At 36.7% G+C, this 16,087-nt stretch overlaps 1 protein-coding gene across 2 annotated transcripts in view; it reads left to right on the forward strand.

Annotated features, from left to right (window-relative positions):
- LOC133854422 (uncharacterized) overlaps window positions 1-16,087 on the forward strand; it is a 79,104-nt gene that overhangs the window by 54,867 nt on the left and 8,150 nt on the right. For both annotated transcript variants that reach the window (XM_062290623.1, XM_062290624.1), the window contains exons 41-56: window positions 4,366-4,528; window positions 4,677-4,946; window positions 5,520-5,717; window positions 6,295-6,337; window positions 8,052-8,176; window positions 8,312-8,824; window positions 9,669-10,442; window positions 10,542-10,615; window positions 10,742-11,090; window positions 11,177-11,275; window positions 11,379-11,534; window positions 12,250-12,431; window positions 12,523-13,044; window positions 13,969-14,146; window positions 14,243-14,379; window positions 15,088-15,214. In XM_062290623.1, the coding sequence (XP_062146607.1) occupies window positions 4,366-4,528; window positions 4,677-4,946; window positions 5,520-5,717; window positions 6,295-6,337; window positions 8,052-8,176; window positions 8,312-8,824; window positions 9,669-10,442; window positions 10,542-10,615; window positions 10,742-11,090; window positions 11,177-11,275; window positions 11,379-11,534; window positions 12,250-12,431; window positions 12,523-13,044; window positions 13,969-14,146; window positions 14,243-14,379; window positions 15,088-15,214 (3,910 nt within the window). The remainder of the gene's footprint in view (window positions 1-4,365; window positions 4,529-4,676; window positions 4,947-5,519; window positions 5,718-6,294; window positions 6,338-8,051; window positions 8,177-8,311; window positions 8,825-9,668; window positions 10,443-10,541; window positions 10,616-10,741; window positions 11,091-11,176; window positions 11,276-11,378; window positions 11,535-12,249; window positions 12,432-12,522; window positions 13,045-13,968; window positions 14,147-14,242; window positions 14,380-15,087; window positions 15,215-16,087) is intronic.

A 16,087-nucleotide genomic window follows, 5' to 3' on the forward strand; every position in this document is an offset into this window, starting at 1 on the left:
TCATTCCCTATGCCACCCCATAGGAAATCCCTCTGGATTTTTTCAAGACGATTAGCCACCCTCAAAGGAATAGGGAACAGCGACAAGAGATACGTGGGGATATTGGACAGCGTGCTCTTAATAAGAGTCAACCGACCGCCCTTTGACAAATACATACGCTTCCAACCAGCCAGTTTCCTTTCCATTTTCTCAATCACCCCTTTCCAAGTAAGAACGGACTTGTAAGAGGCACCCAAAGGCATACCCAAATATGTCATAGGCAGCGATCCAACCCTACAACCCATAAGTTGGGCCAACCCTTCAACATCCTCCACCTCACCAATAGGAACAATTTCTGACTTTCCTAAATTAATCCTTAATCCCGAAACTGCCTCAAAACAAAGAAAAATGCACCTCAGATGTCGAATTTGTTCTTCTTGCGCTCCACAAAAAATCAACGTATCATCAGCAAACAATAAATGATTCACTACTATTGCCTCTGACTCACTATGTCCCACAATAAAGCCTGTCATCGAACCTTGCTCCATCGCAGCAGCCAGCATCCGACTCAAAGCCTCCATAACCACCACAAATAATAAAGGCGACAGAGGATCACCTTGTCGCAACCCACGAGAGCTAGTAAAGAAACCCGTCGGAGTTCCATTGACAAGGATGGAGAATCTCACCGTAGAGATACAAAAACGAATCCAAGCTCTCCATTTCTCCCCAAAGCCACAACGTTGTAATAAGTAAAGTAAGAAGTCCCAATTCACATGATCATAGGCCTTTTCCAGATCCAGCTTACACAACAACCCAGAATCCCCTGAACGGATTTGACTATCCACACATTCATTAGCAATAAGCACTGAATCCAAGATTTGTCGACCACCAATGAACGCATTTTGGGTGTTTGAAATAATCTTACCCAACACTGATTTAAACCTGTTCGGAAGGACTTTGGAAATAATCTTGTAAATTCCCCCAATAAGACTGATAGGCCGAAAATCACTCACATCCACAGCATCATTCTTCTTTGGAATCAGAGAGACAAAAGTAGCATTGAAACTCTTTTCAAACTTGCCTCGAGAGTGAAAATCTGCAAAAACAGCCATAATGTCATGCTTTAAGATATCCCAACACTTCTGAAAAAAAGCCATAGTGAAACCGTCGAGGCCCGAAGCCTTATCTCCATTGAAATCTCTGATGACCTCCCACACCTCCTTCTCCTCAAACCCTCTCTCTATCCAGCTACTCTCATCTTCATCAATTGAAAGAAAAGAAAGGCCCTCTACCCTTGGCCGCCAAGAAGAATTCTCAACATACAAGTTTTTGTAAAATTGAACTATATGCTCCTGAATTTCCTTTGGATCTTTGGAGATTTCACCATCTATACTTATAGAATCCACTTGATTAAATTTGCGACGCGAGTTGGCCATCCTGTGAAAAAATTTTGTGTTCTTGTCCCCCTCCTTCAACCACAAAGCTCTGGATTTCTGTCTCCACAAAGCTCTGGATTTGTGTTCTTGTCCCCCTCCTTCAACCACAAAGCTCTGGATTTCTGTCTCCAAATTATTTCCTCACACAGAAGAGTTTTCTCCAGCTCTCTAGACATATGGACTGCTTTCTACCTCTAGTTGGTCGAATTGCATTAAAAAAAAAAAAAAAAAAAAAAAAAAAAAAAGAAGAAGAAGAAGAAAAGAAAAGAAAAGAGAACCTAAATAAAAGCTTGAGGTTATTGGTCGTTGGATTTTGGTGATACCTCATGGTTTTAGTATTTGGTGAAGTATTAGGGTAGGTTAGTGAGATTTCGTGGGCTTGTGAAATTTGCAAAAGTCAATGGTAGGTGAGTTCGGTTTTGGCACGTGTGATTGGGGAGGTGGTGGTAAAAGAATTATTTCCTGATCCTAATTGTGGAATGATTCCTTATGTTAATTATAAGGGGTAATTACTTTTTGCCCTCATAAACTACCACCCCTTTTCGACATGGCACCATGAATTGGCACTCGACTATATTAAACTACCATTTACTTACCAAACCCCACTTCTGTTATTCAACCTCGTTAAAAAACTTGAAATGATGCAACTACCCCAAGTGTAGAACAAAATTTACATAAAAAAATACCCTTAAAATTAAAGAAATATCAAAATATCAATAAAAATAAAATAAAATAAAATAAAAAGGTTCCTAGGGGTGGTTCGGCCACCCCCATGTGTTGGGTGACCCCGTGAATTTTTTGGGAGTGGTTAGGCCACCGCCGTTGATTTGAGGGTGGCTTGACCACCTCCTATGGGCTTGGAGAGGTGGATCGGCCACCCCCTAGGGGTTTGGGGGGTCATTAGGCCACCCACCCTAGTTCTAGAAATTTTTTAAAAAAATAAATAAATAAATGAAATTAAAGTTTTTTTTTTCAAGTTTCTATTTAATTCTTATGTTTTAATTTTTTATTGAGTTTTTAAATTTTGGTTTTTTCTAATTTTTTAATGTTTATATTTTTTTTATTTGAGGGTATTTCCGTCCTTTAACAAGATTTAACATCTAAAAAAAAAATATTCCATCTGATTTAACAAGATTCCCTAACGGCGGGATTTTTCGTTAGTAAATGGTATTTCAATGCGGCCGAATGTCAAGAGTGTCAGTTCATGGTGCCATGTTGAGAAGGGGTGATAGTTCATATGGGCAAAACGTAATTACCCCTTACTTTTTACAATAATAACACTTAACTTTCTTCTTCAACTTCGACTACAATCGGCCTCTTGATTTTCCTTTACCTGATTCCCTTTCACTGGATCGACCTCTAGAATTAGAGGAATTTTTCTAACAACGCTTGACAAAGAAATCGTCTGCCTAATTACCACTACCTTTCTTATTCAATCTTGTCCTTAACTCCATAGAATTCAAAGCGGACTTAACATCCACCAAGGAGACGGTATCTCTACCGTGCAACATTGAATTAATGAAATTATCAACGTAATCCATTAATGAGCACAATAAAATTAGGGGTTGATCCTCATCATCAACTTTAATATAAATATTTTTCAGATCCAAAATATTTTTATTAAAGTCATCAAAATGATCAGAAAGGTCTATACCTTCCTTCATCTTTAAGATATATAATCGTTGGTTCAAATACATACGGTTAGTGAGGGACTTCTTCATGTACAATCTTTGTAGCTTCTTCCAAAGTCCAACAACAGTTTCTTCGTTGGCGACTTCTCTCAAAACTCCACCTGAAAGAGACAACAAAGTTGCTTTGTCGGCTTTTTCTTCAAGTTCTGCAATTTCTTCCTTTGATGATGTTGATGGTGCCTCGCCATCCAAAATCTTCACCAAATATTGTTTTCGCAACAAAGCAGGCATAGGCTAAAACAATTATGACCATCAAACTTTTCTATTTCAAATTTTGCAGTAGCTATCCCACAAAAAAAAAAAAAAAAAAAAAAAAAAAAAAAAGAAGACCTGAGCTCTAATACCAATTTGTTGTGACAAATAAATTTCCAGATCGCAAAGAAGAAGAAAAGAACATAATGAAATCAAGCCATTCACACAAGACACCAAAATTTACGTGGTTCGACTTAACAAGCCTACATCTACAAGCGGAGACAACCAAAAGAAAATGCACTATCAAAAGATGAAGTCTAAACAGTAAGAGGGAAAAAACCACTCAAAGCCCCAATACATCCAAATCTCACTCTCTCAAAAGAGAAATTACTTTCTGAATTCTCTATGCTGTGTGGCGTGACAAACATGAGAAAAACTAAGACAGAGCAGCAACACAATCTCTATTTCACGCTGACTCTATGCAGCATTGTCTCTCTCAGTCTCTCTCTCTTTTCACAAAAGGCTGAACGATGCTCTTTAAAGCAGTGAAAGACGGTTTCTCAAGAAATGCCAAACTTGGCTACAAGAAGAACAACGCACCAAGTCGGCTAAAAAAGTGGACTCCAAATTGGAGAATTCACTGAGAGTGCTATTCCAAAACCAATCCAAGTTTGTATAGTTTGTTGATTATTTGAACGTTAGCTTGTAATCCTTTAGAGGTATTCTATATATAATATTTAAATGTATAGATTTCCTCTTTTTTCTGTTAAAGCTTTTATTACTTGCCAAAAAGAAAGCCAGTAAGTATGCAATATCAATCATCTAATGAATTAGGCAATGGGCATACAACTTTTCATGCATTACCAATCATCTAATGATTACCTTGATCTCTCCGTTACTGGCTTTAGGTCTTTGGAAAGGAAGCTTTTCCTTTATTTATTTTCCCTCTTTTTCTTTGTTTTTAAAATATTTTTGAATGCTTTCAAAAGTTTAGTGGTGATAGTTTATTTACCTTTACCTTTAGTTTATTATTTCCAGTCATTCCTAATTTATCGTCACTTTTGTAGGTATCAATATGATCTCAATGCCCCAGGTGCAGCTTCTCAGTTACGTCTTATCTCAACTAGGGATCTAAACTTAAACGTTTCAGTGTCTAATGCAAATATGATTATTCAAGCTTATGCAAGCTGGAATAATCTTATTAATGTCCAAAAATATCAAAAAAAGAGAGTAAGTCTCTTGTATCTCCTCTCATTGTTTGTTTTTTCATTCACAACTTTTTATTTTTCATTTATTCGATTTATATATCTGTATCTGCTGAAATTCCCACTTTTCTTTTCTTCCCCAACTCCCCTGACATGTACATTACATCAAATAGGATACATTTTCTCCAACTTTTGATGGAACATCTATCACTGACATCCATCACCGGAGAAATTATCATATAATCCCACAAAACAAGCTTGGCCAGGACATCTTCATTAGAGCTACTGAAATAAGGGGACTTCCAAATATAATTTGCATGTCATCTGGGGACATGAAGCCTGTAAAAGTTCCAGTTTCCAAAAACATGTTAGATTCTCACTTGAAAGGAAAACTTTCCAGAAAAGTTAGAACAATGGTGACAATTATTATACTGGATGCACAGGTATGAGTTATAATTATTCAATTTTTTATGGAGGTAATTGCATGTAATTCCTAACAAATATTCTGAAATAATTTTCTTTTCTGAAGAATATGTGATGCTGGCTAATTTTTTTCATTTCGTTACCATGGGCATATATGTTATAATAATTGTAGTTCTTGTTTTGATTTTATGTTTCTTTTTATTATTGTTTTGATTATGTTTATTTTTATTATTGATTGGCTTCGTACTTCTTAGATGATTATATCTTTTACCCCTCCCGTCTCAAATAGATGTCTTTCTCTTTTGGAATGTCACAGATAAATGTCCACTTTCTAAAAGTGGAAGCACTTATCTTTCATTTTCCTATACTGCCATTCCCTTTTTTTAAAAGCAAACTAGTGTCACATTGCTTACCTCTAACCTAAATCATAGCGCATAATTAGAAAAATTACCATATTTATTTTCCTGAAAACTCATACCGTTTTGAACCAAGACAAGTATTTTGGTATAGAGGGAGCATGAATTTACACCTATCCTTATTTTGCAAATAGTTTTCTTTTATTAATCATTTACTTGGATATACCTGCAATGCAGTTCCCAAGAACTGAAGGCTTAAGTTCCCACCAATATACGGTTGCAATTCGTCTGACTCCAGAACAAAGCCTCTCTACTGAATGGCAGCTTCATCAACAGAGTGCACGCACATGTGGAAACAGTTCAGATAACTTTTTGTCTTCTGATCTTGAATTGGTCAACTGGAATGAAGTATTTTTCTTTAAAGTTGATTCACCGGTATGTAGATAACTTTTTTTCCTTATTAACATTTATTTTCAAGGAAATGTCTTTTACTGTTGTGTCCTTTTATGAGTTGTCACATTCTTAACTCTTTTTACCTTATTAACATTTTCTTTTCAAGGAAGTATCTTTTACCGTTGAGCCTTTTCATGAGTGGTCACATCCTTCATTACCTGAGATATGAGTTTATTAAGAAGAGAAGACCATTTAATTCACCTACTTCATAAATTTCATTCCTGAAGCTTGTCAGTAGTAAGATTTCAATGTTTAGACTAATTTTGAAGAAATTTAACTTAAGTTTACTCCTTTAGTAGCTGTTTTTCAATTCTGCAAAAGAGAATCTGGTTCCCTCAAGTTCTGTCTACTGTTTCTTTTTCCTAGTGTGGACATCAATGCGTATAGGTCCTACACAGTGGATCAGTTCTCTCTACATATTCTCAACATAATTTCAGCTTGTACTTATAGTAGATGTCATCTTTCTGATAACATTTTGCCTTCACTCTTTGTGCATTTCGTTCTAACTTTTTTTTTCCCATGGCCACGAAATAATTTCCTATTGGACAAATTTGCACAGGACTACTACACTTTGGAATTAATTTTGACAGACATGGGGAAAGGTATTTCTTTCAGTATGCAGATCTATTATCTAATTGCTGTGTTGTTTCCAAGTCTATTATTGTTGAATTAGATACCATAAAATTTCCTGTTTCTGTTTTTCATGTTAGGAAAGAATGATAAATTCCGCATCAGTTAAAGTAAATCTTTGTAATTCTGAGTCAACAAAGTATTAATGAATTCCAAAGATTTGGACATGTTAAGGATGTCTATTCTTGGTATTGGAATGGTTGCTTGAAAACAGCTTGTTACTGTTTGCAACTGAATACCGTATTTACCATTACTTATTCACTTAGAAATGTATTTGAGCATTAAAATGGAAGCCTCGTAATTGGAAATCAATATTGACCAAGCCACCAAGACCATCTTTTTAAATTTGGTGGGAATTGTCTCAAGTGGCTAAGGAAAGATATGAGGAAGGATAATCTTAAATTTTAAAAAAGGCAAGCAGGCACTACAAAAAAACAAGATGAAACCCACGCAAGGTTAATAAAGTCCACGGTAAAGTGTTAGTGCACTCATCCTCACGGGAGCTCCCCTTTGTGCTCAATTATCCTCTTTCATATTTGCTGATTAATGAGTTTAAGGTATAGTGCGCTGCAGTTTTAAATAAGGTCCTTGCTGTTTTAATAAGGTGAATGCTGAATACAATAATCATACATACTCATAGGAGTTCCCCTTTGGGCCCAATTGTTACCTAAAAAATTAGTTCCTTGAAATTAGTGGTCATGCAAAATAATGTAGGGTTGCTCCCTTCTGCGCTTTTCAATGATATGAGATTACGTATCAAAAAAAAATAATAGTTCAAAAATCTGATTTTTGAATGTAGATATTGAAGAATTTAGACGAAACAATAGTGTCAACAGAGTGGTTGATCTTCTGTTTTTCTGGTCACTACAATATACGCAAAGTGATTTTAACCCTTTTGATTGTTAAAGTTGAATGATTAAATTTATCTCTTCCTATCAGCTTAAGCTTTTGGGAAGAGTGATAATTTAACATGGTATAAGAGCAGAGGTCCTGAGTTCGAACCATGTCTCCTTCATTTACCTCCCATTTCAATTACATATTTCACGTGTTGAACCTCACCTATTAAAAGGGAGTTTGAGCCTACACCTGAGGGGGAGTATTAAAGTATTGATTAAATGATTAAATTTATCTCTTCCTATCAGCTTAAGCTTTTGGGATAAGTGATAATTTAACATTGGCACTCTTGTATCACATGATAACCCTAATGAATTATAATGTGAGCTCTTAAGCAGATTTCAAATTGTCTACTATTAAGCAAAAAAGATAAAAAGAAGGGGGGAAAAAAAGAAATAAGAAACAAGTCTGAAGTAGTAAACTACTGCTGCAAGTACCAATTCCCCTGGGGTAGAGAGCAGCTTTGGCTGAGGATATGCACATACGATAGGAATGGTTTTTTAATGCCCTCCATTTATACTTTGTACAATTGACTAACTCTTAATATTCTAAATGTCTAGAATCTCTTACCTAATTACAAATATAATTATTTTATGTAGATATTACCTTTCAGAATCTGAAAATAAATTCCTTTAGCAGACCTCACCCTCCACCTTGCTACAAAGGGAGGAAGTACCATTTGAGCTAAAACTCATTACCAATCAAAATAAATTCCTTTAGCCACACATTGTAGTTATTCTTTATCAACCATGTTTTATGTTTTCGTTATAAACTTCACTTTTGGTTTGACAGGTAATCCGATTGGATACTTTTCAGCCCCCCTGAAGCAGATGGCAGGAAACATCCAAGATGGTTCACATTCACATGATTATGTTAACAAATTGACCTCGATTGACTTGTCCTCAACTGAATCTATGGTGAATGTTATTTTTTAGATTTTGTGATTGCCGTTCTTCTTATATCTAAGGTTGAATACATTATTGCATCCTTTATAGGTTGATCTTGAAGCAACCTTCAAAAAAAATTATTCTTACCTTAAGATGCTTATGCAGAATATGGTGCAGAGTGATAAATGTAAAGGCTCATGCGGGAGAATAAGATGCGCTATACTCCTGTCACCCAGATCTGAAGTTGACAACAGTAATCAACCTGCAGTTGGTGACAGAAAATCTGGACATATTCAGATTAGTCCTAGCAAAGAAGGGCCTTGGACTACTGTGAGGCTAAACTATGCTGCACGTGCTGCTTGTTGGCGGTTTGGCAATGATGTTGTTGCCAGTGAAGTAAGTGTCAAGGATGGGAACAGATATGTGAATATTAGGTCTTTGGTTTCAATACGTAACAATACAGATTTTATACTTGATTTGTGCCTTGTATCCAAAGCTTCCACTGAGACAATGAGACCACAAGATGATGCAAGTAATCCTAAAGGTGTACAAATTGATGGTAACAGAGTTCAAACAGATGAGTATTTTGAAACAGAAAAGTATGACCCGACCATTGGCTGGGTTGGGTGCTTGGTTCAATCTACGCAAGATATCTCAGAAGGCGGAAGCTCCCATCTGGTGAGTTATTATTAAAGCTGTTTCTCACATGCTCTAGGGCATTTGTCATGTAGGCTTCTTTTTTTCTTTTTCCTTCTTTTTTTTGTCAAACTCTTTTTCCTCGCCATATGATGGATGAACCACTAACCCCAGATATCCTGGCTCACTGTTGGTTGAACCTCTAATTACTTTGAAGGGGGATGGTACACTTGGCTACAAGGGCTGTTGTCAGCTAGTCTGCTTAAGTTGTTATTTGTTAAATGTTAATCCTTCAATTCCGTAGTCAGTCAGCCTTTTGTGAATAATATGGATTTTTTTTTGTTCTATTTTCTCTTGTTGTCTAATCATTTCCAAAACCCCAATACACTCAAATCTAACTATCTCGCAAAAGAGATTCTTCCCCAAAGGAGAAAGCAAAAATAAATAAAGACAAGAATACAAACTTTTCTTTTGCTGAGACAAAAGGTAGCTTTATTTCTCTCTTTCTCTCTCTTGAGGCTTCTCCAATAGACTGGGGGGACTGAATGTCAGTCACAAGGTCGATGATTTTACTTGGTGGGGTGCTAAGACTTTCGAATTTGTATCATGTAGTCCATAAACATAATGTTTGGGCAAATCATTGCCAAAATGGACTGGAACAATGAATTACATGACAATGCAATGTATTGTTTAACTAAAAAACTTGTGGCAATCACCGTCACATGTTAGAAACTGTGTTTTCAACCTTGCATACAGTAATTCCAGCTTTTTAGGTCTAAAACAATCACATAATTTAAAAGTTATTTCAGAACCATGGCACTTTTAGAAATTTCAACGACTGAATTTGGAACTGCTGGCTTGTGTCTAATCACCTTCACTTATGCAGGCAATTTCAGGAGTTGAGTTACCCTCAGGTTGGGAATGGATTGATGATTGGCATTTGGACGAGACATCTAATAATTATCCTGATGGTTGGGTTTACGCACAAGATGTTCAAAGTCTAAAATGGCCCGATTCTCTTGATACTTCGGAGTTTGTGAACCATGCAAGGCAAAGGAGATGGATCAGGAGTAGGAAACAGATATCATTTGAGTTAAAGCAGGACATATCTATTGGATTATTGAAACCCGGAGACACTGTGCCACTTCCTCTCTCTGGCTTGTCGCAGTCTGGAATGTATATGTTGCAATTAAGGCCTTCTAATCCTACTAATTCTAATGAGTATACTTGGAGTTCTGCAGTGGATAGGCCTGGTCAACCAGAGGATTCTGGAAACACAAAGGTTTGTTCTGAAATATGTGTGTCAACTCTTATCGAGACTGAGGAACTGCTATACTGCACCCATATAAGTGGAACTTCATCAAGTGGTTCCCGTAAATTGTGGTTCTGCTTGAGCATACAAGCAACAGAGATTGCAAAAGACATTCATTCTGATCCTATTCAGGACTGGACTCTTGTTGTAAAGTCCCCGTTGTCTATTAGCAATTTTCTTCCCCTTGCAGCTGAATATTCTGTTCTTGAGATGCAACAAAGTGGTCATTTTGTTACCTGCTCTAGAGGAATATTTGGTCCAGGAAAAACTGTAAAGGTTTACAGAGCTGACATAAGAAAGCCTTTGTTCTTTTCACTGCTTCCGCAAAGAGGATGGCTGCCTATAAATGTAAGATTTATAGGCCTTGTTCTTTAGTGCTGCAATGCTGTCTATATTGTAATACGGTAGTAGTCACATTTGACCCTTGCATTTTTTGGGTTGTCATAGGAAGCTGTTCCTCTATCTGATCCTCGTGGAGTTCCATCCAAAACAATACGTTTGAGAAGTTCAATATCTGGAAGGTTCTAATAGATGCTTCATTATTTATATCAAATTTATTAAGTTCTGTTTATTTTGTAATTTTTGCCTATATTTTGAAGTCTTTTCTTTTTGTTGTCTAATGTGCTCCTAAACTATGGCATATGCAGGATTGTTCAAATCATTCTTGAACAAAATTATGACAAAGAACGACCATTGCTGGCAAAGATCATTAGAGTCTATGCTCCTTATTGGTTTGCAGTTGCTAGATGTCCTCCACTTACATTCAGGCTTCTAGATATGCCAGGAAAGAAACATACATGGAATTTTTCTGTTCCTTTTCAGTCTAAGAAAACAAATGAAGTTTTATTTGAGGAAATAACTGAAGAGGAAATATTTGAAGGTCATACAATAGCTTCTGCTTTGAATTTTAATACATTGGGACTTTCGGTGTCTATTGCTCAATCTGGCGAGGAACGGTTCGGACCTGTTAAAAATCTTTCTCCCCTTGGTGACATGGTATTGCCTATATCAATCTTATATGATGTCATAATATTTAAGCAAAGGGAGACTGTTCGTTAAGGGCACATTTCTTTTGTTGTTAGGATGGATCATTGGATCTCTATGCTTATGATGCTGATGGCAACTGCATACAGCTTTTTATTTCTACAAAACCATGCACATATCAATCTGTTCCTACAAAGGTAATTAAGAAGTTAGGAGCTTCTTATTCATAATGTTATCTTGTTGTTGACTTTTCTCTGGGGTGATGTAAATGTTGTTTTTGACTTACTATTCTCTTTTTAGGTCATTTCTGTCCGACCGTTCATTACATTTACAAACAGACTTGGCCAAGACATGTTTATTAAGTTTTGCAGTGAAGATGAACCAAAGGTTCTTCATGCATCTGATTCAAGAATTTCCTTTGTACATCATGAAACAGGCAGTTTAGATAAACTTCAGGTTAGGGGACTGGTTATTGCTGCAATAATGTTAACCTCTTCAGCATGTTTCACCACTCATCTTTGTGCCTTTACTTTTTTACTGAGTTTCTCCTTTGAATTTAGCTCAATAAATTACAATTATTGTTGGATCTCTATTTCCTTTACCCTTCCTTGAATGATAGTAACTGTCAAAATTGATATTAGTTTCTGTGGTTTGTATTTTGGGTGTTCTTTCAGTTTCTAGGGTTTCTGTGGTTTTTGTTGGGTTTTCGCGGGTTAGCTTTGGCTCTCCTGTGTATACTACCTGTGTACTTAGGGGCGCCTTACTCTTTTTTTCAATAAATGTTTGCTTACTTATCAAAAAAAGATATTGATATTATATGGAGTTTTAAATGTTTCATCACATTGGCATTGTTTTTGGTAAGCAACTTGATAGTTTTTAGCAAGAGAATTAAGTTGGTTGTGGTGGCAAGGCTCTATTAGTTGAGTGTATAATGTCTCCCAAGCTAGGGGTGAGACTCTTGTGGTAGAGTGTTAATAGTATTACATGATGGTGAAAGATTTTTCTTCCAATCCTGATATATTAAGGCACTGTGGTTTGTATTTGAATTTTGTTTCTACAGAATCACTAAATTCAATGTGCACAAAATATCTGATTCATGATTAACATACTTGTAATGATCATATGATAATCATAGAAAACTTACTTGTTGAGTGCTCTTGACATACCATAGGTCCGACTAGAAGATACCAATTGGTCATTTCCTGTTCAAATTGTAAAAGAGGATACCATTTGCCTGGTTTTGAGGGGGCATAACGGTAATAGGAGATTTTTGAGGACAGAAATTCGGGGCTATGAAGAAGGATCACGTTTTATCGTTGTATTCCGTCTTGGACCAACCAATGGTCCTATCAGGTATATTTCCATCATGTTTGATATGTACGACTTAACCTAGTACTTTCTATATATGTAGAGTGACTAGCATGCGAAATATTTTGTTGAACAGAATTGAGAATAGAGCATGTGGCAAAATAATCAGCATTCGCCAGTCTGGATTTGGTGAAGATGCCTGGATTCAGCTGCAACCTCTTTCAACTACGAACTTCTCTTGGGAGGATCCATATGGCCAAAAAATTATAGATGCTAAGGTTGCTGGTAATGATAGCGGTAGCGTGTGGAAACTCGATTTGGAAAGGACTGGGTTAATTTCTGCAGAGGAACCAGAACTAGGATTGCAGTTCCTAGTTGTTGAAATGGGTGATATCAAGGTTGCCAGGTTCATGGATGACAGGACATCAGGGTCAAGCTCAAATAAAGAGATTAGGTATCCAACACATACTGGAATCTGGGGAAATACTCAAATGCAGAGCAAGAAGCTGAACAATGCTGCACCTATAGAGATTATGATCGAGTTGGGAGTTTTTGGGGTTTCTGTTATTGACCATAGACCTAAAGAGCTTTCCTACTTGTACTTGGAGAGAGTTTTCATCTCATATTCAACTGGCTATGATGGTGGGACAACTAGCAGGTAAGAGCATTTTATGTATGTGTTAATCTTTTTCCCTTGACCCTAGGCACAGGAAAAAAAAAAAAAAAAAAAGTCATGCCTTCTACTTCTCTGTCATCACAAGAAGCTTGTGGGTGTTTACACCATGATTGAACTAAAAGAGTGGTAGTTCTGTAAGATGGACATCACTGATTTTCTGCTTTTCTTTATCTCCTTTTGGGTGGTAGTAGACCATGTGACAGTGTGGAGCTTTACATGGTTCTGTTGTTAGGTTGGGGGCAGTCCACTCATCGATGGCCTTAGCTTTGTTCAGTTCTTTTAACAGCATTTGCATGTCTTTTACATATAAAGTACTGATTCTGTGAAAAATAGTACATTTAGTTGGATATATAAGGAGAGGACGCTAAGGGTCTTGGAGCTGCAAATTTATTCTTTTTCTTCCATCATTTTGGCTTAACTGGTACCAGTCATATGCTATTTTAAATTTGTGTCAATATCATCAAGGCATCACTGTAACTTCCTTTTTTTTTTGTGGTCTCAAGCCGGAGGAAAGAGTCAAACCAGTGACCACTGTTTCACAAGTCTGATCCCTTTCCGCTGAGCTATCACTTAGGTTTAAGGCAGTGGTGTGATTCTGGAATGGCTTTAGGTTTTTCTCTTTTTTCTCCTTATGGAAAACTATCTGTTTAGATCTTTACGATCAAAACATCTGTCTTCTATAATTAGTATATTCTTTGATATAAACTTTAGATGAACTTATTATTAGTAGTCATACTATATAAATAAACAGTTGTGGATAATAGTGAGATGATATCCTTCCAATTCTATTACACTTTTTACTGTTCACTTTTCTCCATTTAATTGAGGCCTTGCTTCCATTAATTTTTTTATTAATTTCAAATATATTGCTTCCAGCAGACAACCTCTGTATTTTGTTTGTGCCAGGTTCAAGCTGATACTGGGTCATCTGCAGCTGGACAACCAACTCCCACTAACAGCAATGCCAGTGCTCTTGGCACCTGAGCAGACCCCTGATGTGAATCATCCAGTATTCAAGATGACTATTACAATGCGCAACGAGAGTCCTGATGGCATCCAGGTGTACCCATATGTTTATATACGGGTAATGCTTCACTAAAATGATGCTTAGAATGTGCTTTCTTCAATGTATGCATGAAGGTATATGTCCATCTCATCAATACCTATATTGACATAATAGGTAACTGAGAAGAGTTGGAGGATAAATATTCATGAACCAATTATTTGGGCATCGGTGGATTTTTACAAGAATCTTCAGCTAGATCGTATTCCCCAAAGTTCAAATGTCGCTGAAGTGGATCCTGAGATACGTATTGAGTAAGAATCTGGTTTTCTTCCCACAATTATCTACCAAAATTTCAATTTTGCTATAGATTATCCAAAAGATTACCTAATATGCAATTTAGTCAGAATTGTTAGCTGACTGATGCCTGAGATCGGTGTTGTTTGCATAATATCCAGCTCCTGCGTTAGTCTTCATGATTTCTGTTTTATCATGTTTCTTTCATGTATTGTTGTCTAGTTCCAAATACTAGACCTAAGACTTGCATAAGAGCTAAACTCTCTCTCTCTATCTCATTTATCATGTTCTTTTTACCTCTGGTTATTTACAGTTTCCTTACTTGGTATCATAAAGTCTGATTATAAAAAATAAAAATGTCTTCAATGCTTCAATAAAACTTGCCACCTCAGCAATGATGCTAATTTGGCAGTTATTCTTGCATAAACTCATCCTGTGGACTTTTGACCATGCTGTGTGCGTGGGATGCTTCTGTTAAGATTCTTGGATCACCAGAATCATGTTATTCGCTCAAAAATAGACTCACATGTTAGAATTATTGCTATTCTAAGGGGCGATGCAAGAATAGTAGCTTTTCTTTCTAGTGCAACACTACAAGTGGGTTCTTTCATTTGCAGCTATGTTTACTTAGGGATTTTTTTTGTTGTTTGCTAAGTTTTATGTCAACTAGTGGTAAAATAATATTTTGCAAATAGATTTGGAGATCTTATGATTTTTTTTTCCAGCCTAATTGATGTTTCAGAAATGAGGCTTAAGGTGTCACTAGAGACAGCACCAGCTCAGAGACCACATGGGGTTCTAGGAATTTGGAGCCCCATATTGTCAGCTATCGGAAACGCATTCAAGATTCAGGTAGGTGACTAACTTATCTTGGCAGCCAGATTGCTTCCATATTGCATTTTTTTTTTTTTATAAGTAATTGCAATTCAATTCATTGAAAGCACAGAGGGACGCAACCCTTATATACGGAAAGTATACAAGAGAGCCCCTAAATGGGACAAGAAGAGAACAAATATAAAAATTCTACGTAAGTAAAACCATTCAAACAATGATGGGACTCTATCCAAAGATATAACATATTGAGCAAACGCTTCTGTAGTTCTATCATTGATGTCTCTACATCTTCAAAGAGCCGCGCATTCTTCTCCCGCCAAATACACCACAATAAACATGATGAAGCTAACCGCCAAGCTTCTTTAGCACGATCATACCCAACCGACGCGCCCCAACTAGTCAACAACTCCAACACCGTTCGTGGCATAACCCACTCTATACCAAATAAAATAAAAATGTAACTCCAAAGATCACAGGCGACTTCGCAGTGAAGCAACAGATGATCAATAAACTCCCCGTTCTTCTTACACATACAACACCACTCAATCACTACGACATTCCTTTTACGCAAGTTATCATGCGTCAAAATTTTTCTCAAAGCTGCTAACCATACAAAGAAAGCCACCCTTGTCGGAGCCTTAACATGCCAAATACACTTCCACGGAAATGATGGGCCATTTTTCCTAATAAGCACTTCATAATAGGATCTCACCTCAAATAAACCCCTTTTAGAGGGGTTCCACACTAACTTGTCTCCCTCTCCATGCCGAACTGAAGTGAAGCCGCTCGAAGAAAGAAAGAACCATCTTCATCTCCTAATCCTGGATTTGCCTCGTAAAAAGAACATTCAGTTGAATAATTCCATTATGAACGACCAAGTTATCCACCACC

Source organism: Alnus glutinosa, chromosome 13 (assembly GCF_958979055.1).
Source record: "Alnus glutinosa chromosome 13, dhAlnGlut1.1, whole genome shotgun sequence".
NCBI classification, from domain to species: domain Eukaryota; kingdom Viridiplantae; phylum Streptophyta; class Magnoliopsida; order Fagales; family Betulaceae; genus Alnus; species Alnus glutinosa.